Source organism: Streptopelia decaocto, assembly GCF_964273445.1.
Source record: "Streptopelia decaocto genome assembly, chromosome: 8".
Taxonomy (NCBI): domain Eukaryota; kingdom Metazoa; phylum Chordata; class Aves; order Columbiformes; family Columbidae; genus Streptopelia; species Streptopelia decaocto.
The window spans coordinates 2734792-2756333 of record NC_138662.1 but is presented as its reverse complement, the minus strand read 5'-3'; the positions used below and the strand labels follow the sequence as shown (position 1 = coordinate 2756333).

Here is a 21542-nt window from a genome sequence, read left to right as displayed (position 1 = left end):
AGATTCAATTACATCTACATTTAATTTATTAAAAGGTTGTACTGTGTGACATTGCTTAAAAAAAATTAGATAGTTGCAAAAATCATTGACATCTGACAATAAGTTATAGAAGATTCATTAGGTTACTCTGCTTCCAAGACGTCATTGATGACTGGGATGTTTTGGAAGCAAAACTGTTAAAGATCTCCACCTCCTCTCACCCAAACCATCCGTCATTCATATTCTGCTCTTACAGCCAGTGTCTGGTGTAACCTGCTTTCCCATGCCGTGTCATTTCAGTCTGGTGGCGTTGGCCACCTCCTGCAAGTTGTCACATTCCATCAGATTCACAGTTCTGCTTCTTTTCTGGGTCCTGGGCTTCTCACAGAAATTTTGAACAAAACCTGCCTATAACCAAAAGTTAGACTGACAGCAGAGCCTCCTGAGGAAAACAGCATCTTCAGAGCCTTCCAGGATAATACCCAAGGGGCAGGTCTCCAGGAGAAGGTCTGTGTGTCCATAAAGCCATGTGGAAATCTCCATGAGAGCAATATTAATGCTACAGTAGATACTCTGGTGTCCATCCCGAGTTTCATTGCTCCATCCAGATCAAAATGTAGTCTTTCCCTTTTTTCAGCCAGAGAGGACATGTCAAGGTCACACATAGATTTGCCAACTTCAACTATTTGTGAATCATGAGTCAGGCCTTCCCCAAATCATGTCATTACTATCAAAGACACTTGAGATACTTGTGTGCTTTTTCTGCTGCTTGACTGAAGTGTCCCTTCACATACAAGTGTGAGACACCTATGTATTTTTAAATTGAAGCTGTGATTTTCACATACTCATCCAACTCTACCATTTGTGGCTTAATAAGAAATACCATGAGACTTGTGAGAAAAATCACAGCATCTGGCAACACTATACTCTGTGATATCCCCCGAGCCCCAGGAGGTGTTCCCCACAGGAGGTGTTTCTGCAGGGCCCTGTGCCCAGGTCGGGGTTTGCTGTTCCCATGCAGAGCACTCGGCACGTCCCAGGCTCAGGCTCTCCAAATGCTTTCTTCCATTTGTGTCAAAGAATGAATTTTAATTTAAAAGGAAGTAAGGATCAGATACCCTCCTACAGCAAACTGCACATCAGCTGCCTTAAAAACCATTCCCTGTTTAGTGTTAAGCCTAAGATCTTAAAAACTGTCTCTTGGTTGTCTGCAAGCAAAGCTTAACAACTTAGCTGCCTGCTCTAGGAAAACAGTCTTAAAATACAGGGTGAAGGAATGCAAATAAGCAATTCCTCTGATAAACACTGTTGCTGGTTTTTTAATCTGTGGAGAATTATCCTGCCATACTGTAATGTATATCAATTAAATTAGAAGCATCCATGCAGGGAGGGGGCTGTCTCAGGCTTGTTTACATAGTTCACAGCATTTTAGCTTGTTCTTTAAGTGCAAGCCATCAGTGCCATAACATACACAAGGAAATGCAAGTCTGCTGTGGCAGAAATGGGAGCCTGAATCCATTTGAAATCACTGGCTGGCAAACACTAAAGGGTTAACTTAATCAAGAAGAGTTTTGAAACGTCTATTTTAGATTTTCGGCTGCTTTCATCTCCTTCCTGCACAGCACTAATTTCCCCCTTGACAATAAATAATGTTTACATGAGCAATAAAGCTAATAAAGCTAATTCCAGGGGGTGCGGCCATCATAAACTAAGCACAGTCCCAGAGGGAACGGAGCCACAAATCTTATAAAAGTAGTATGGGTGGTGTTTCCTTACCTTGTAACTTCCTCTTGTGTTAGCAGCCTCAATAAACAATAGTAATCCAATGCTCAGGCACAGAGTAAATTTACCTACCTTCTCTATAGCTTCCCATGGCTGGCAATGTCCTTGACATTGTAAGGTTTTACTTTCCCCCATCAGACATTACTCAGATTGGCCTCACCTGTAGAACAGGTCAGCTGGGGTCCCTTCTCACGTGGTGTGTTGACCCAGACATCTCAAAAAGTGAATTTATTGTGCTTGGTGACTTGAAGTCATATTATAAAGTCATGTGATAAAATTAAAATGCCAGGGAGCTCGATCACGAAACACTATTACCACAATTGCAGAGGTACAGAAGAGGAAGGAAATTCAGAAGAGCCGCAGAGAGGCCGGATGCAGCCCAACCAGGTCACCCTTCACACTGCACCATCTGCTTTTGAGAAACCAGGACAGAGCGGCTGCCACCCACACCTACAACTCTGTTTAGCCCTGGGTTGAGATGTGCCTTCTTTGCAAACTGATTGTTGAATCATTTGTCCTACGCTCTTACTGGGTAGCAGAGAAGCACCTTCTGGTACTTCTGGAGGTTCTCTGCTCTCCGCTTATTAGATTTACCCTTTCCCATCTTCTAAGACCTTCCTTGGCCCTTTGCCATTTCCTGAAGTTGTAACTATGATGGTTCAAGCATTGCTCAATACTTGTAGTATAATAATGAAACACTGTTCCTTAGTGCTTGAGGATTAATTTCAGCAAGGAATCAAATTTATCTTCATTTTTGCAGGCTTTTTCTTGCCTTATTCTAGGCTGCAATCCTAGTCCCATGTTCTAATTCATTACATTAACCAGTGGACTTTTCAGCGATGCCTGATCCAAAGCAGACATTCAGTAGTTGTCATCTCTGGGTCCATTTTTCCTTTTCCCAAGAAATACCTTACCTATAGTTTTACTCTCTGTTTCTTCCAATGTATTTTTCTCTTCTTTCATTTCCCTTGTTTGCTGCAACTTACATAACCTCTTACAGCTCTCCTCATTTTTGTGCTGCTCCTCAGTCATTTGCCATATTTCCATTTTTTGAGGTTTTCTTGATTTTCATGTTCTCAGAGTTCCTGAGACAGCTGTTCTCAGGCTCTTGCTGTCCTCTGCATCAGTTTGCCTGGTGTGCCCTTAGACACTTGCTGCTAGTGACTGCCAGCTCTATCAGATTGTTTCTTCATAGATCCTTTGTACTTATTATTTCAGTAAGTCAAAGTTCGCCTTTTTAAAGTCCATTTTCCTTATTCTGCTGCTCTTCCTCTTTTTCTTAAAAATGTAATGTCACTTCTTATCACATTTGCCCAAATGTCACTTTTGATTTTTAACAAGTTTTTCCTTGCTATAGTCAAAAGCAACTGCCACCCCATTTCCCGCCACCTTTGCAAATAAAGAAGTCACCGAGACATCTGTTTGAACTCCTGGTGGCTGGACACTTTCCAGCGGAGAATTAGACAAATAAAGCCACTCAATATTAAAGACGGTTCTGTTATTTCCCCAGACAAACTCCTGCCAGCTCCTCCTCCGATCTGCAGAGTAGGTGCTCAGTGCCCAGCAGCCCACACTCCTTTGCCCTCCGTTCTCCAGCTGCAGACATTAATTAATAAGCATTTCAACTCATGCTGAACTTCAGAGAATATATAGGCTGTTCTTCTCACCTGTCCTACTGGAACAAGCTATTAATTTACCACGCCGAGGTCCTAGTCCTATCATTTGTCCCACAAGCACTTGTAACTCTCAGTAAGTTGTACATTTTATTACATGGAAAGTCTGGAGTCTGTTTCTCTGGAGATACTCAAACCCTGCCTGGACACGGTCGTGTGCAATCTGCTTTAGCAGGTGCTTGGACTAGACAGTGTCCACATGTCCCTTCCAACCCAAACCATTCCATCATTCTATAATTCTTTTTGCATTTAATTCTAGTGTACCAGCCATTTGCATAGCAGCGTCTCAGATGTTTGGCTGGTTTTCCCAGCCTTTATTCCTCTCTATGCTCCTTCTCTTCCCACATTTTGTTTTTGTTTCACTCTCTTGCAGACTTTCACCATGGATACTATTGAAGCCCTGTTCTCAACCAGGGCCTAGGGGCACTTTCCTCTGCTGATGGAGCCCAGTGTCCATGCTGTCCTGCTGTCCCCACTGTCCTGCTGTCCCTGCTGTCCCCACTGTCCTGCTGTCCCTGCTGTCCTGCCATTCACAGAATCCCAGAATGTCAGGGATGGGAAGGGACCTGGAAAGCTCATCCAGTGCAATCCCCCCGCCGGAGCAGGGGATGCAGGAGCACATCTGGGTACAGAGGGTGCCTGGGCCTGGGAGGGTACCGAAAAACTGCAGACAAAATGGGTCACAGCACAAATATGTCCTGATAAACATTGGCTAGTATTAATGAATCGAGAACTTAACTGGAAGTAGTGTTGAGAAGTACATCTATTATTCCTTTTGCAGCACATATGCAGAGTGCATTGTAGCGGTGCAGGCTGTTGAAATGTACATAACGGAGCTTATTAGGAACAAACCCGAAGCTCCTTTGCTGCGACTTCCACACAGCTGAAGTTCAAGGTTGTGGTTTTGATCTCTGGCAAGTATGGCCAGGATGGAACAGGGTATTTCTAGGCCTGCCAGCAAGCTACAATAATTTGAATTTCAGAACTGAAACTTCAGAACGAAATGGCTTAAGAGGACTCTTGATTCATAACAAGTGGGACATACAGTAAAACACTTACCAGGGTTTGCTCTAAGATCGTATTTCCATCATTACAGGAATGTGACAATACCCATTAGACAGCTGATGACAAGAGAATAAAAAAGGCTTCAACTTGAACAAAAATAACTATACTATAACTCTAAGATATACATGTGTGTGCATATAAACAGCAGAGTAAGAGCCATATCAGTTACTTAACTATTCAAAATGGATAAAACGAGGTACGAGCCCTCATGGGGCAGCACATTCCTCATCGCTCCCCCTCTCCACAGGCTGCTGGAGCTGGATGTGCCTCAGCTGCACCCAGTCCCACAAAGTCTGTCAATGAGCAGCAGCTGAACTGAACAAAAAAGCCTTCCTGATATGCAACAACAGGGGATTTTAGTTAAAAACCAAATTTTATTGTAGTTCTATCATACTACTGTGTAAAAATATGGGGGATTTTTCGTTCTGAAATGCTTACAAAAAACACTGGTTAAAAGAAGGTTGCAATTTTATGAATGTGTAATTATGATCAGTGATTTTGTATGAGGCAAATATACAAACTGGCTACCACTTTTCTCTAGATGTAGAGGAGGATGATATCATGCTTTTGCCATGGTCATAATACATAGCACACCACAGAGAATGGCTATGGACTGCCAGCCTCAGCATTCATTTTTTTATTCATATCAGACCTTGAAGCATTTCTGTTAAATAACCATCTTGGAATATAGAAAACTTCCAAATTCATATGAATAATTAACTTTCTATGTTGTCTTTAAGGCACATATTTCTATCCAAATTTCATTTTGGTCCAGAGGAGCGATTGTATTTCAGCCACCAGCTATCCAGGTATCCGACAGTTTGGTTTGTTACAACTATCCGTATGTCCGTAGACTTCAACGACATGTATTGCGTCCACGCTCTGTACCGCAGCGCGGGGTCCTGGTACCGCTTGGTTCAGGGGTGCACTGCGGCTCTTGGTTAACCTGGACAAGTGATCCTGGTCTTTGCGACACACAGGAGCTGCGGTGTCCCGAGTCCACTCCTCCTGGAACCTGTAAGCATGAAGGAAAAAGTTACTTGTGTTTCATTTGCCCTGGTGAAGATAGAGAACTTTCCAATCCATTTTGTTCACACATCAGGCATTTTGCAAACAAATTGTGCTGTAGCATATGGACTCACTTCTTCTAGCATTAAAGCCAGTTGGCAGCAGTGGGGCAAATAATTGTGTCTCCATAAAAGCTGAAGCAGACCTTGAAAAGACTTGGGAGGTTGGTTTTATATGGGGTTGGGGCAGATGTTTTTTGTTTGTTTTCCACCAAACAAGTCCCCAGCTTCAATTTAATGCCACTGCTATCTAGAGAAATATTACTAAGAACAGTTGACTGCTGCGGCTGGTGCGGAAGGCGCGTCCGTGCTTGGTTGGCGGAGCGCTGCTGGGAGCACAGGAGCCGCCTGTGCTCTGTGGGGCTGGAGGGGCAGATGGAGACGGCAGAGTTGCTGAAAAGATGCTCAGTAAACAACACACAACTGGTTCAGGAAAACAGGGGGATGGGATCAGTTTGTTCTTGAGCTCTGCTGCAAGAAGCCTGATGGATGCAGCTGGCTTGAAGCGCACAGCCCTGTGAACCAGAAGCAGGTAAGACACAGCCCTTTGGGGTTTGTGCCAAATTACTGCAGCCTGAGCATGTGGGGCTTTGCAAACCCTGAGTGGCTGCCTGGCGGCTGTCTGCGGGCAGGGCAGGCACAGGTTCCTCACCCCACATCCACCGCAGGTGAGCGGCTGCTGCGGCTCCTGCTCCCTCTGCACACCCGCATCCAGGACAACGTGCTCCTGCCCCTTCGTACATGAAAAGCTGGTGGGAAAACAGAGGCTGCATTCTGCAGAGAGCCAGCAGAAATGCTCGTACATGAACTGTGTATGCAGTTAGGAACAACAGGGGAATAACAGAAAATAAAACCAAATAACCAAGGTCTTGCTGTTCTGGTACACAGTAGGTATACTACAGATACATCTTTCTTATAAGGAGAATAAATCTTGCTCTGCACTGGAAAGCTGTATTACAAAACTATTTGGGGTATGAGCTACAGTCAGGTACTGTAATAGCATCTTAAACCACCTCTGCTTTTGATGCGAGTAGGCACTGTATCAGTGTAGGCAGAATATACTCACCGAGGAGGTGCTCAGATGAGCAGCATTTACCCACCTCTAATTTGGACAACAACAAACTCATCTATTTCTCAAAAAAACAGCCTGGTAACTACACGATTTGTATTGACTTGTACTGTTTCAACTGTACTTTTTAATCTTGGTGCATCAACAAGTCCTCAGGTGTCTTTGCGTTTGACACCAGAACCGACCTGAGCACTCCTGTGGCTTCCCATCAGGGAACAGGAGCTACATGGACTACTACTGCTGAAGGAAAATCTTCTGAGTTACTTGCTACTGTGCATTTTCCTTTTATAGTACAAGCGACTAAGTTCCGTCTTCCTGAGGTGGTAGGTAATAGTTACAAAACAAAAATCAAATAAAACGAACAATAACTGGAATAAAGTTTTGCATGGGGTATCCACAGCCTTTGCAAATAGCCCTGCCAGGATTATAGTTCAAATCTAGGTCATTTTGCAATAAATATAGTTTACCTGGGAAGAATTCATCCCATCCTGAAATTTTTTCCCTATAAAGTTCTGCATTGTGAAACTCTGCAATTGCCCACAGTCCACCACAAACTCGGAAAGCCAAACTGGCTAAAACTGTTCTTGGAGGACAACCACACTCTTGGCTAAGCAACCTCTTCCATTTCGGGAACTATGAAGCTTGCACAGACTGAAATAAGAGGACCAGAAGAGCTCCCTGTATTCTCACCTGGAAACACAAGCCCAGCCAAGGCTGCCAGGTGCTGAACAGCCCAGGTAGATGCACAAGATATTTAACAAGGGCAGACTTTATGTGACAGCTCAAGTCAGAGCTCCCATCTGGGGAGAAGAACGGCCACCATAGCATTTGTCGATGGGTTCTAGAGGATTCACAAGAATTTCACTTTGTGTGACTTGAGAGCTGTCGCTAGCTGGGGGGGAACACGCTGTTCTAAGGGGACACCTGAGCAGTGTCAGAACTCGAGCAGTGGAGCCATCAAAATGCTGCCCGGTGCTGGCGCTGCCTCTGAAAAGGGATTTTTATATTGGTGGATGGGAGGGCATTTTTTTGTTACCGTATATCTGGTGACTTTGTACAAGACCCTGGGGTAATCATGGAAGCATTATGAAAACAATAATAGCAGCCTTATTGAAAGCACATGTTGCTGTGCACACACCCTCCGCGCTCAGACGCGATGACAATTAAGACTGAAATTCAGAAATCGGTAAAATTGAGCAGCCAGCTATCATACTCTTTGTGACAGGGCCCCAAGAGGAAACCACAGCTCACTTCCCCTGCCTGGGCTTGCTTGGAAATATGTGTTTCAAAAGGTACTGGAAGATTTTGGTCTCTGAAAGGTGGTGGTGGGGGCACAGGGATAACAAACTAGAGCAAAAAAGAGCCACCATTAATAGAGAAGCTCAAGGTGGGACAACTCACAGGGTGGGATAATCTGAATAAAATAATTTGAAAAGCAAATCTGCCCCTTTCCTGTGCTGGCTCTCCTCCTCTCCGGTCCCAAGTGCCACACAATCAAACATCGTATGTGTAGGGAACTGTATTAATTATGTACAACTGTATGAAACAGGTCGTTCGCTCTTTGAAGTCATTTTCCCAGGACCTCAAACAGTCTTGCACGTAGTCACTGCTGTAGAAGATGTTTTGCCCTTTAATTCCCTGTGGTAACTGTACACCACACTATCCTGCTAGTAGAAGGGCATCGGATCCTTCAGCTTTTTAATCTCTTAGCTGTTCAGAGGGGAAAAGCAGTTGGGGAAGTGCCCTCAAGGGAGCAGAGGGCAAGGTAGGAATATGGCCAAGTGTCCCACCCCACCTTGTCTGCATTTCTAGAAGGTCCTCATGCTCCTCAGCCAGCCTGGGCAGGCAGGAACATTTCTTAGAGCAACACGAGATTCTGATTTACGCCTTCCTTGGAACCCCTTACACAAGGTAGTGGAAAACTTCAACCATTACAGCCACTAAATCAAAGAGAAAATACATTTTGTTTTACTGTGCAGGCCAAAGCTACGAGCTAATTTCAACAACCTTGCATGAGACTTCTTGGACTGACTGAAAACCCCGAGTTGCCTCTACAAAGAGCATGCTGGCTTTGATTTTTTTTCAAAACCTTCTCACTTGGACATCTCTGTTGTTGCATTTGCCTTATTTGCTGTTTTTTGCCAGGTACACTGGTAATGCATCTTATAGTCAGAAGGACTCCAGTACAAAAATTTCAGGTATTAAAAATATCTAATGTGGGAGAATATACTAGCCTGTTTCTCTGCAGAAGAGATTTTTTCTTCTTGCTAATATGCTCCAGCTGTAGTGGATATCTGAAAGGAGGACTTTAAACCTACTGAGACCTGGGCTTTTCCATTTGACTCACTCCTGCAGTCAGACCAGCAACTTCATAGAGAATGTTTTATAACTTGGCCTAGAGCTGTGTAAAATAATTCACCTCAAAACAGTCCAAATTTGGAATGCACAAATTCTTCGAAATGCTTCCATACCGGGTAAAAAAAAAAAAAAAAAATCACCAAATTTCTTTGCTCCTCTTCAAATATATTTTTGAGCTGCACTAGTTTCTTTCTGGTTGTCATCTTACCTGACAGAGGATGAAAAGGAGTTAGTCTACAGCTACATTCAGATCTCCCTGACTGCAGAAAATGCTGGACCATCAATCCTCCCTTGCAAAATAACAGCACATCCCTGAGTCAAGGGAGTATCTATTCCAGCACAGGTCACAGGACTGTTATGCTGAAAAAGCAAAGAAAATAGAGGCTTCCCTAGGTGTGGCTATTTCTTACAATAATTAGGAAGCTGATGCAAAGTGAAATGAGCTCTCCCAGGTCCCAGACCCGTGGTGCCGCTCTGACCCCCAGCAGGCTCGGTGCTCGGTGCAGCTTTGAGGGAGGTCTTGTGCTTTGGATGAACAACGTCAACAGCCCTGGTTTTGTTCTCATGAAGATCTGGGAAGACTTTTAAATCTTAAATTGTTAAAGAGAGCAGAATATAATTTACCAATTTTAGGCTTTTCTCCTGATAGCTGCTGCTGTCGGGCTGCGAGAGCTGTTCCCAATATATTCCCATGTTGACAAGCCCTGCCCCTGCATAGCAATTTTCTCAGGGGGCTGTTTTGGAGGCTTATGCACGCTGTTCTCCTCTAACTACGTGGCCCAGAGCTGCAGCTAATCTCCCTCCCATAGACGACAGACCCTTTTCTTCAGCTAATCTATCCCAACCTCTGCATCAGGCAACAACCTGCTATCTCTGCTCTACACTCTCTACTTCTGAGAAGCAACACTGGGGAAAACATGTCCCTCCCAGCAGCCCCATGCCTCGCAACTTGGACTTTCTCTGCTCAACATTAGTTAGCTCTTCAAATATTATAAAAGAGCAAATATGCTGTAAATGCTTGCAGCTCCTGTGTACAGAACTTCCTCCTAAAAATTGGTATTTTTGTCCTCATTATGACATCAAAAATAAAGAGGTGTCATCAACAGTGACTGCACCCTGTAGTGAATGATCCCAGGTATTTGTGAACGTATTTCTCGGCATTTTAAAGCAATTTGTTCAAGCAGCCAAGAAGCCAGAATGGGCCTCATTATAATGCTGCCGTTAAAATTTAACATTTCCCTGAAAAACTTTGTATTCATCACATTTGTTCCATGCTTCAAACAGGAGGGGGAAAACATTTCATTTCGTTGCAGACAGGCCCAGGACAGCACACTGGGGCCTCTACTGTCCAGCAGCTGGGCTTATACATTATTTATAACTCCTGTACATCAGCCTTCTGCATCCACATCATGTCACCTTGCTACAGCCAAAATTATCAATAAACTAAGGCACCGCTTTAACAGATGATAGTTTTTTAATCCTAAATTACTGTGTAAACCATAACAAATAACTTACCTGTTGGAAAGATCTGGCTTTTTATTTTAAATTGGCTTAACCTGAAAAAAATTGGGGTTTTATTTTATTTGTTCGTAGGGTATTCTTTGTCCTTAAAGTGGTGAATCAAAATGTTAATCTATAGTCAATCTCTGCATCTATTTCAATTGAGCCTGAAAAGCTGCATGACCTACATCCTTTTCTAGTAAAAAATAGGCTAAGATCTACTCAGGAAGGTCTTCTTCAAGGGTGGAGGAGTTCTCACTCTTCCAGATACTTCATATATCACATGAAGAAGCAGCAGAGCAGCTTTATTTAAGAAAAGGAAATGCTATCGTCAAAATGACACAAATTGCCAAGCCTCCACCCACTCCTTTCTCAGCCAAGGGCTCCACTTGTCTCTCAGACTTCCCCTTCTAAGTGGGTTGCAGAGCCGCTTCCCGGCTGTATCACAGAGAACAACACGAACCGCGGCCCTGAGCAGGGCAGGGAGAACCACCAGCATCCCGTGCCTTCCAGGACGTGTCCTTTGAAAAACCAGCCCACCGGGACGCGACCCTGTGCAACCTGCTCTGGTGAACCTGCTTCAGCTGGGGGTGGGACCGGATGGTCTCCAGAGGTCCCTTCCAACCCCAACCATCCTGTGATTCAGTGATTTCTAAATTGCTCGGGTGTCTAGTGATGCATTGCACAAGTTCCTCCAAATGTCTGAAACATTAACACAAGGATAAGATGGGATAGGATAGGATAGGATAGGATAGGATAGGATAGGATAGGATAGGATAGGATAGGATAGGGTAGGATAGGGTAGGATAGGGTAGGATAGGGTAGGATAGGGTAGGATAGGGTAGGATAGGGTAGGATAGGGTAGGGTAGGATAGGATAGGGTAGGATAGGATAGGGTAGGATAGGATAGGGTAGGATAGGATAGGGTAGGATAGGATAGGGTAGGATAGGATAGGGTAGGATAGGATAGGCTCAGTTGGAAGGGACCCACAACAATCATCTGGTCCAACTGCCTGATCAGCCCAGGGCTGTTTGTGGCCATAGCCACACACATTGGTTCACATGCACACACAGAAGCTTTCCTTTGGGCTTGCTTGCCCTCAGTTTTGCTACTTTCTCCAGCCATGCCACATGGCTTTATTTATTTCCTCAGACAATCAACGCTGTAACAGCCCCACCACTACAGCAACACCCACAGGGTTAGAGATTTCCTCCAAGCATAGGCTGCCAGCACATCCACTTCATCTTAAATGGAGCATGGTACCGCAGAAATAACCCAGGTAATGAACACGTCCTTGCACGCTGGTCTTCCCAGCGTAAGCCAGCTTCATGTTTGCACCTCCCCAGGGGTTTGCCTGCCCTGTCCTGCTCTTCCCAGTAAGCTGGTTGAAGTGCACAGGATGATGAAACTTGGCCTAATTCACTACACACAAAAAATAAGTCTTGCAGTTAAACACAAAGTTGACAGATCATTTGTTGTCTTTAAGAGCTGGCATGAAGTATGTTAGAATTTCTACGTCTTATCCTGCACATAGATCCATTTAACAGAATTAAACAGTAGAAATCAGCGTCTTTTACTAACCTCAATTAAATAGATCTCGTCTGAGTGAAGAAAGGGAACAAGGTACAAATTGGCAGAGAGTTACACATGTTCCTAGAGAAATTCCAAGGCTCTACGATAGAAACAGCCAGCCTTGTGGCTCAGGGTGCACAGACTAACACGCCTGCTCTCCTCGCTGAATTAGTGATAAGCCAGGATCACATCACCGCTGCATGGTGGAAATAAAGTAGACCTTGATTAACAGCGGACCTCATGCCTCAGGAGGTGGGTGTGCACCAGTGTTTAACACAGCGTGTGTGTTGTTCTACATAGGAAAAAAAGAGCTCACAGGCTTTCCTCCTCCTCCTGCCATCTGAAAATCCCCACTGAAGTTTAAACAATCTACAGTTTTCTAAAGAAATAATAAAACTGTTGATTTCTGGCCCCAGAGAAGCTGCTTATCCAGCGGAATTGTATATTCTCTGGTACTTTCAGTTAAGAAAAGGTGTGCAGAATTTGGTAAACGTAATACAGCAGCTTCTGCTCCGTGGAGCGGTGCAGATAAGAGCCCCGGAGCTCGAGGCTCCAGCAGAGCACGAACCTCTGTTTACAGCCCTATGTAACTTTATTCACGTTATTTTAAAAGCAGATTACGCTTATACAAAACATTAACATTGAAGCAGATTGAAGTTGCCCAAAATTAAAAATTGCATCCTGAGCCTTCTAAAAACTGTTTAGGTTATAATCAGCATTTAATTAGATTTATAAATCTTTCTGAAATCGCCCAAAGCTAGGAATTGATTAAGCAGCCATCAGACTTTTGTGCAAGTCCTCCATTTGAATATAATTTCCAGCTGCACTGTGACATGGAAGTAGGCTTATAATCTGCATCAAATTGTTTTCTGCAGGTAACCACTACAAATCACAGATACTGCTGTACATAAAAGCTGTACAAGTGAGCAGTGAATAAAAAGCAAACAAGGATTGTGCTATATATTATCGTACATGATGATAAAGCAGAACCCAAAGCATAGAAAAGACAGAATGACGTGTATTTATATGGATCATAATAGCAAAGCAGTAATTAGAATTTAACATGTATTCATTTTTCGGTTTTTCTCATGTTGGCAACACCACAGCCAGCATAACACATCTGGACACATTCAGAGGTGATTTTGACCCGACACAAGCCATTCCTCTGCCCACCCTGCAGGCATCCACAGCCCGTGATGCCCTTTATTTCAGCGTGGATGTTTCTTTGGGCTGCCCCAGAGCCGGGGTCCCCCGCTGTGGGCCCTCATGCTGCCTTGCCCACCAGGATCCCATTGTGTTTGCCCCGCACAGCCCGATAATGAAATGATATTTCTCAGGAGAGCTTTGGCGGTGACCGAGGGACCCGCTGCTCGCCTGGAGCTGCCCACAGCCCCCGTGTCCCTGGTGTCCCCTCCAAGGCTCCCGGGCCAGCTGGCACCTTGCTGCCACTGACCTACCTGTGGCAGTTTAGCATTGGTTTAACAAAGCCAATTAAAAACCTCTCTCCAGTTAATCTGGCACAGACCAGGCTTAACTATGGGGATAGAAGCCGTGCGGGGGGAGGCCACGCTCAGCTTCTCTGCTGACTCACCTTTTGGCAACATTAATTCCCCGCAGGACGGGCAAGTTGAAGGACAAGGCCTGACAATCCACTGGCATCATGTCCTTTTCAGGGGCATCCCTTTCAGATGCACTTTCAAGGAATCCTCTTTCTAAAATTGGTTCAACAAACTCATTCAACACACTGTATTTTAATAGCCTTACCTGTAGAAGCCTTGGTTATCATATGCCACGTTAGCCACATCATCAAATAAGGATTTGTTCCTGAGTTTCTTATTGTTGTTGTTATTGTTTCTTCCCTTAAAACCAAAGTAAGCAGCTTGCATGTGCTCTAGTTCCTCAGTTCTGAGCTGGTACCACAGCTGCATATCTCTGTGAATGAAGCAAGGGGTAAAACACATTGCTGTGATAGATGGTTGTATAGCTGAGCTTTTACCTGACCACAGCCCTACTCACTAGAGTTTAAATCTAAATCCAGGCTTACTGAAGACAGCGCTTAAACACACTCTGAACTTCAAGTGCAAGCCAAATTTCCAAAGACTTAAATACCTGCTTAAATACAGGGTGTTTCAAAAAGATGGACCCAATTTCAAGGCATGATGACTTCAAATCATGCACTCTGTGCCTTAAGGTGTGGGGTTCTTAAGCAGCATAAATATTATTCAGTAAAATACTCTAAAGTATTATACCTCACTCCCCAAAAAAACAGCAAACAAACAAAACCAGTTTTCTAATGAGCACTTGTGGATAGTTCAAAGGAACAAAACCGCAGTAATTGTGTCAATTTGATCCAGTGGGTTTTGAGACTACAGGTGATAGGGACAGCCACTTAAGGGATGATGTTGTGTCAAAGATCTCATGGACCTTTATCACTGACACACATCAGGCCAGACACTGTTGTACATGCAAAGACTACAGATTCTCATCACCATTTTATGGAATAAATCATTCCAGAAAAAAAAAGAAGTATTTTCTGTGAATTTCTGCAGTGGTGCTGCTCCCGAGGGTTCAAAAATCACCAGGTAGGCTGAAAAGATGAATTAACTTAAAAATGCAGGAGGCAGGTAATGTTGCCTTCGTTAAGAGCAGGGCTTATTCGGTTCCCTTCAGGGTTTCCTTGTGGAAGTGCTCAAGGCAGTTTTCACGCTGCTCTATACAACTCTGGGACAAAAAAATGCCCCCCAATTTCTCGTTTTGAAAAGAAATCTTAAGATTCACACAGTCACACCAGCTGATGGGACAAGAATTGCGAGGGCTGGCGATGCTGATTTGGTGTCATTTCTGTCCTCTCAGGATACAATCCTGATCCTACCAAAGAAAACACCAGTGATGCTCACGCCACGGGACAAGGTCTGCGAGGAGCCTAAATTACGTGGGGATTTTCAGCAGCCTTCATATTCTTTTCTTTCCAAATGCAGGGATAAAACACAAGATGGCACTTCAAAGATCATCAAACAGATACCTTGCAAGAGAGGTTTGTAGGCAGAGGTCATCCCTCTAGTAGACCAACTAAAAGAGCCAAAGAACCTAGAGAGGCAAACCTCAAAGCTGAAGGCAGGATGAGGACATCCTCCATACCCCACAGGTACAGACCACCCTTTCCTTCAGAGATGGTCTAAGAGACACTTATTTAATTAATCCTGTGCTGTGTACACTCATTTTGTATGAAGTCATCTTCAGGTTAATTAATAAATTTTTGGCATCCAAAAAATCAATCCACATTTTCCAACTACAGCAACAAAACTGATGCCACCACCACCCCTGGTTCTCTGCAGCACGGGCTGCAGGTCCAGCAGTTTTCATGCAGGGATGCTATACTCCTTCTTGTGTGACACGGACAGTTTCTGCATCATCTCAGTTGCTTTCTGACAGCAGCACCAAGCCACACAATGTCCTCAGTGTCACCAGGTCCCCTCAGGAGCGAAGCTCAGTCGTGGAGGGGCCGGGTTGGAGCAGCTTCTTCAGAAGGTGGGAAAGGGAGGACAGAGAGCAGCAGGGAACAGAGAAGCTCCCAACAAAGGGAATCATTTCACGTCCCTTTGACAAAACCAGGTCAAAATGTCCAGTGTGAAGGGTTTTTCTTTTGTAAGAAAAAAAAAATCAAGTCATCAAAGTCATGTGAAGAGCTAATTTGGACAAAACTCCATTTGAAACAAATGAAAAATAAGGACTTTGATATGAATAGTCTTATCAAAAAGAAAAGCGGTGATTCCAAAAATGCCAATCAACCCTTTCATTTCAAAAATTTTTCCATGTTATCAGTGAAAACCTAATATTAAGAATGACACCAAAGACTTTCTTTTTTGCCACACAAAGTCCTTTCAAGGACTGCATTTTGGTTACAATCAGATTTCAAAATGACAGAATTCACCCCATATGCTGGTTCTCTACATAAAACGCAGCTTGGAGCAGAGAGATTCGTGTCCTCCCCAGTCTCCCACTACTCCGCCTCACTCCAAACACTTTTCTGAAGCAAGAAGCAGCTTAAAATCAACACAAAGTGCAGGTCAGGCGTCAGCAGGACAGGAGCAGCCACCCTTTGGAGCTGTAACAACATGCAGGAAAAGCAAGAGGGTCAGGAAGAAGAGGTGCGTGGGGAAACCTTCTGCAGTGAGTGACTTGGGATGGATGCTCTCTCGAACAACAGCAGCTCGGCTTTAGCGTCCAGACAGATGTAGTCAGGCAGCCACCCTTCACACTCAGTTTTTATAATGGACTGGGTTGGTAAATTTTACTTCTTCCCATGCCTGTTTATAATCCTGCCTGCTGCCTTGCTCTTCAAGCCAGAAGATAAAATCCTATGTTGTCCCAGCATAGCTGTGACAGCTTTAATTGCGCTTTCCAGGTGTTGAAGCCTTTTGGTGGTTTCCACATGGGGGGATTCATTTCCCCAGCAGTGTTCAAAGGAAAAAATGAAAGAGAGAGAGAAGGGAAAACACAGCCAGTCTTAAAGAATGGAAGGAGAGAAGGACAGGGCCAGCAAATCAGACCTGTATGTTCAGCTACTGCATAATCCTGGGTAAATCCAGATCTGCCCAGGCCCACTGAGGTCACCGGATATTAACAGACATTAGGTGCCTTAACAGTCTTGAATTCTGAGCCTTTCTATGCTTAAAGCCTAACCAACAAATTAAGAATCTTTAGTAATTAACAGCATTGTGTTGTGGCAGCAAGTCCTTTGAAGCTCTCTGCTACCACAGCAATGGGGTCCGTATGATGTACAGTTTAGTGCTGATTTTAAAACTTTTTCTTGACGTACCTTTGAGTCCTCCTCCTCTCACTTTTCTTCACACACTTGATAAGACAACAAGTTAAAAAAGCCATGGACATCAGCAGAATGACGGCACCGCTCACGATGGAGGCAATCACTGCGACCTTAAATCCAAAAGTCTCATATTTTGATATGGCTGCAGCAAAGCAAACACAGAAGCACGTTTCTAAGGTCAATCCATGAATTTATCTTTCACATTTTCATTAAACCATGCTGGAAACTACCTGTTTCACACTTCTGCTAATAATAGCTCAGTGAGGACTTTCACATTAGTATGTGTCAACATACCAGCGTAGCTTGGCTTCAGCTTAGAGCTACACAAGCTTTAAATTGGGCTATTTGAAAATCTCCTGTTTATAAGCCACTAATGAATTGTTCACAAGTATTTCACCACTGCAGCTAATTAAACATAATGCCTTCAGTGCTGCAGTAGCTAAAAAACACAACTTTGTCGGGATATCAAATGAAAATGAGCTAGCAGACTCTTATAGCCAATTTTTAACAAGGACTGGAGCTACAAAATCAAATACTGTCGGGGTAAATGGGTTTAAAGGAGATCTTTAGAGCAAGGAGAGTTCTATTTAATTACACCCTATTTGGTGGGCAGCAAACAACAGGCCTTCCTCTGCTTGGGGAAGGATGCAGGACAGAAGAAGGGGCAGCATCTGCGGGGCTGTGAGTTCGCAGTGATTGCTGTAGGAGCGAATTATCCAGACAAAAGGAGGAGAGGGACCGTGGTGTGGCACAGCTGAGGCAGATCTCGGCCAGCTGACTTGGAGCACTAAGCATGTCTTGCTTCAAAACTCCTCTAGTTCTTCCAACACCACGATGACCAGCATCAGAAACAGTTCAGCTGAGTTCCACACAAAGCTGCGTATTTCTGCGGCCTCCGGAGGGGAGGATTTCTCTCCTTTGTCTTTAATGGAATCTCTCAAGTGAGAGATAAAAATAACTGTGTTTGTGAGAGAATGGTAAGTATCTAAAAGAGCCACCCATCTACTGGTGCTTTAAAATTATACAAGTTCTGGGAAACAGGCTGAGATCCCCAAAGCTCAGAGGTACCATGTTTTGCTGGGGCCTACTTCTAGTCAAATTACTAACAACCTTAAAATGAATAAGAAAGAACACAGCGTGAAAAGTAGTTAATATTGTTGCCATTCAAACGCTAGTTGTCAATATGGTAACCTTCCCATGCGGCTGCCTACAGGCAGTAACCTAAAATTGTGCAAAAATATCGCTGTGTTTCTTTTACAGCAAAAATATCTTCAGAAAAGAATGCTAGGAGATTAGAGGGTTTGCAAATATGCTTGCACATTAGTTGGTCATATCTATACATTTTCTAAAGAAGGGTACAACTTGTAGCTACAGAGCTACATTTATTGAGTGCAACGCTACTGGAGTTGGTGACGTGAGATCAGGCATAAATCCGACCAAGTCATTCATGTGTCGTGATAATTAACGATGTCAGAACACATATGGAGTGCAATTACAGTCAGTGGGGGCAACTTTGAAGGAAACTGAATTTGTCTTTTCCCTTGCGCAGATGTCTAGATTTAATCCTACCGTTGCAGGACATAGGCAGGGCAAAACAAATACAGCGCAGCCCAAAGGGGCTGGGAATGGTTTGGAAAGAACCTTACGCTTGCAGGAGGGCGTTCCGGCTGTCCAGTGGGTATCGTTCCCATTCCAGACGCAGGTGATGATGCCCGGTCCCTCCAGCTGGTGCTTGGCGGAGCACTGGAAGGCGATCACCGTCCCCACGGCCGTGCCGTTGCCGTGCAGGATCTGCAGCGTGCCGAGCTGGGGGGGCACGACGTGGCTGCACTGCGCTGTGGGACAAAAACAAAGCGAAGGTTCGCCTCAGTTTTATAGCGATCGGATTGTAAATCAGTCCAAGTTACTGGCCAAGACAAAGACCAGAGCTCGGGGTGGGGGATGCTGCCTGCTCTGCCAAGCGCCAGCCCAAGGGCAAACAAACCCCCTTCGGTGCTGCTCAACAGTTCCAGCACTCTGACCCCGGCCCAAAGAGGGTTTTACTCATATTACAATGTTATCTATTTAGACTGGTACATTTTTTAAAAGAAAAAGTTGTTCTGCACATAGCGCGGTCTCCTACGGATTCCTGTCCTGTCGGACTCTGTGTGCTTAATTAAGCACTCGGGCTGGCATCTTCTGCACTGGGAGCGTTACACAGAATCACAGAACGTCAGGGATTGGAAGGGACCTTGAAAGATCATCCAGTCCAATCCTAACACATCGCCCCCCATGCAAACTCTCCAAGATCTGATGGACTGATCACATATTTCAGCATTTCAGTCTACTTGGTGGCATCTTTCCATGATCCTACAGAAACCTCCTGTCTTCCAAGAGCCCTGCACATCAACCTCTGTTGGTCGTGGCTGCAAGCTGAAGAGCCACTCTTCAGGGGGGGACAGACAGACAGACACAGCACAACTACAGCCCACTTAGCTTCATTTTCTAGTTACTGTCTCTGCTTGATAGTATACCATTCATTTTTTAGTACATTTTTGTTCATTCAGCTTTCCATTCCTTTGTCGTTCACACAGCTGCTCTGTGAGTCACGGAGCTGTTCTCCTCTCAGCCACCTAATGTCAGCCACTAACTTTATACATTGAATTTTATTGTCACAACGTTCCTTATTTCACACTCATTTTAAACACAAATTTTAATTATCAGTTATTAAGACAACATATACTATCCAGATATACTTCGAAGTTAACAACAGCAAATACATTTTCTGGTTTTGTACACGTGCAGTGACAGAAAGTGGAAAATGTTTTACATAAAATTTTTTTAACAATTACTAAATACCAGCACTGCTTCTACACCAGAGTCCGAGTTCCCCATCTTTCACTGGATTTACAAATGACTTCAGCAGACTCAGAGGCAACTGGGTTGGAGCTGCAACACAAATATTCCGAGCACCGTGATGACACAAACATTCAAAAGGGGGAAAGTATGCTTTCCAAACTTGCAAGCGAAAAGAACTGTGCAGTTTTAATAGCCTCTTTGAGAACATCTTGTCAGAATCACATTGATAGCAAGTCTGTTTTATTTTTAATACTAAATCTTCCCCTCTTGTCATTAATTAATGTTAAATTTCTGCAATCAAGCTGCAGCAGACAGGTTTACTACCTATTTTCAATTCACGCTCTTAAAAACCCCAATATCCTGGAAACCAAACCCAAAGAAATCTCAGCAAAAGACCAAACAAAAGCCACAGTGACAATTACTGGCCTAATCTGCTAAGTAAATATGTTCTGAGGACTAGCTCTTAAAAACATGCCTTTTTTAATGCCACGCAAATTATTTCTGTTTGTTTTGCCACCTCTTTCAGTCTCTTAATATGGCAGCAATTTGCCTCAATGAGAGCAAATATTTTCTTGAGGGTTGTTTCTCTTCATGTCCTGTGCTTCTCTCCAGCGTCCCAGCACTGGAGCACCTTCCCCCTCACTTCGGATGAGCGTTACGAGTTTGGGCTTTTCTTACCTTCACCACTCAGAGACTTAACATGAAAAACCATTATCCTAAGCTGCAAAAAAAATCTACCTTTTTGTATTTTACACTTTCAAGGCTATTTTTAGATACCGGGTCACATAATTGGAGTTCACGTTGCTCACACTTCCAGCTGCGTGAGATGTAGAAATTAATTCAGAGCCAAATTTAATTCAAAGTCCACCTGCTTAGCCACCATAGCAGCCCTCATGAGATGCTTTCTGCAGACCTGCCAGTTCACCTGGACCATCATTCAGCCTGTGCTCTCCAAAGAATAGAGTGTGTGGCACTGGATCCTTTCTTTCAAGACATGTAATCCTACCTGGTCTCGTTCAAAGTGTTTGACGCTGTCCCACACAGTATCCTTGCCTCTAAACTGGAGAGACATAGATTCAAGGGATGGACCACTTGGCGGATAAGGAACTGGCTGGATGGTGGCACTCAAAGAGTTGAGGTCAACAGCTTGACGTCCCAGTGGAGATCAGTGCTGAGTGGTGTCCCTCCGTGGTTGGCATTGAGACTGGTGCTGTTTAACCTCTCTGTTGGTGACAAGGACAGTGGGATTGAGTGCACCCTCAGCAGGTTTGCTGATGACACCGAGCTGAGTGGTGTGGTCAACATGCTGCAGGGAAGGGACCCATCCAGAGAGACCTTTTTTGTTTTCAGCTGAGGCTGGTGTTTGAGGCTGTGTTGCCTCCTGAAGTAAAACACTGCATAAACATTTGTGTTGACCAGGTTTACATCTTGATTTATAGTTACTTTCTAAAAACCTAGAAAATGTCATGTTCAGGTCTTGGGTTGCAGTAACTGTTAGCACCTAGAAATGTAAAACTGAATAAACCCCCTAAATATTGCTCATGCAGCTTTTGCAATAGCTGCATCTCAGACCTCACAGATTCATGCCTGAGGGCCAGCACCTAAAGCTAGTAGGAACGCTTGAGGAATTAAGAGCCTATCAGCCATCTCTATGGAGTTTATAATAAACATTAACATTGATGATGTGTTGTTTAGTTTTGATGAGCTTCATGGCATCATTCCTGCACTTGATCCGTGTCTCCTGTGCCCCATCCGGCTACTGCTTCAAGTTCCTACAGCTACTTCTGCAGCTTCTTGGACAGCAAGAGCTGAT

At 44.1% G+C, this 21542-nt stretch overlaps 1 protein-coding gene across 2 annotated transcripts in view; it reads right to left on the bottom strand.

Annotated features, from left to right (window-relative positions):
• Positions 1-5106: 5106 nt before the first annotated feature.
• The window catches only part of SUSD3 (sushi domain containing 3), a 30450-nt gene continuing 14014 nt past the window's right edge, over positions 5107-21542 (bottom strand). For both annotated transcript variants that reach the window (XM_082060019.1, XM_082060020.1), the window contains exons 2-5: positions 18538-18726; positions 16886-17033; positions 13831-13998; positions 5107-5514 (exon numbers count right to left, since the gene is read on the bottom strand). In XM_082060019.1, coding sequence (XP_081916145.1) covers positions 5301-5514; positions 13831-13998; positions 16886-17033; positions 18538-18726 — 719 coding nt within the window. In that variant the 3' untranslated portion in view covers positions 5107-5300. The remainder of the gene's footprint in view (positions 5515-13830; positions 13999-16885; positions 17034-18537; positions 18727-21542) is intronic.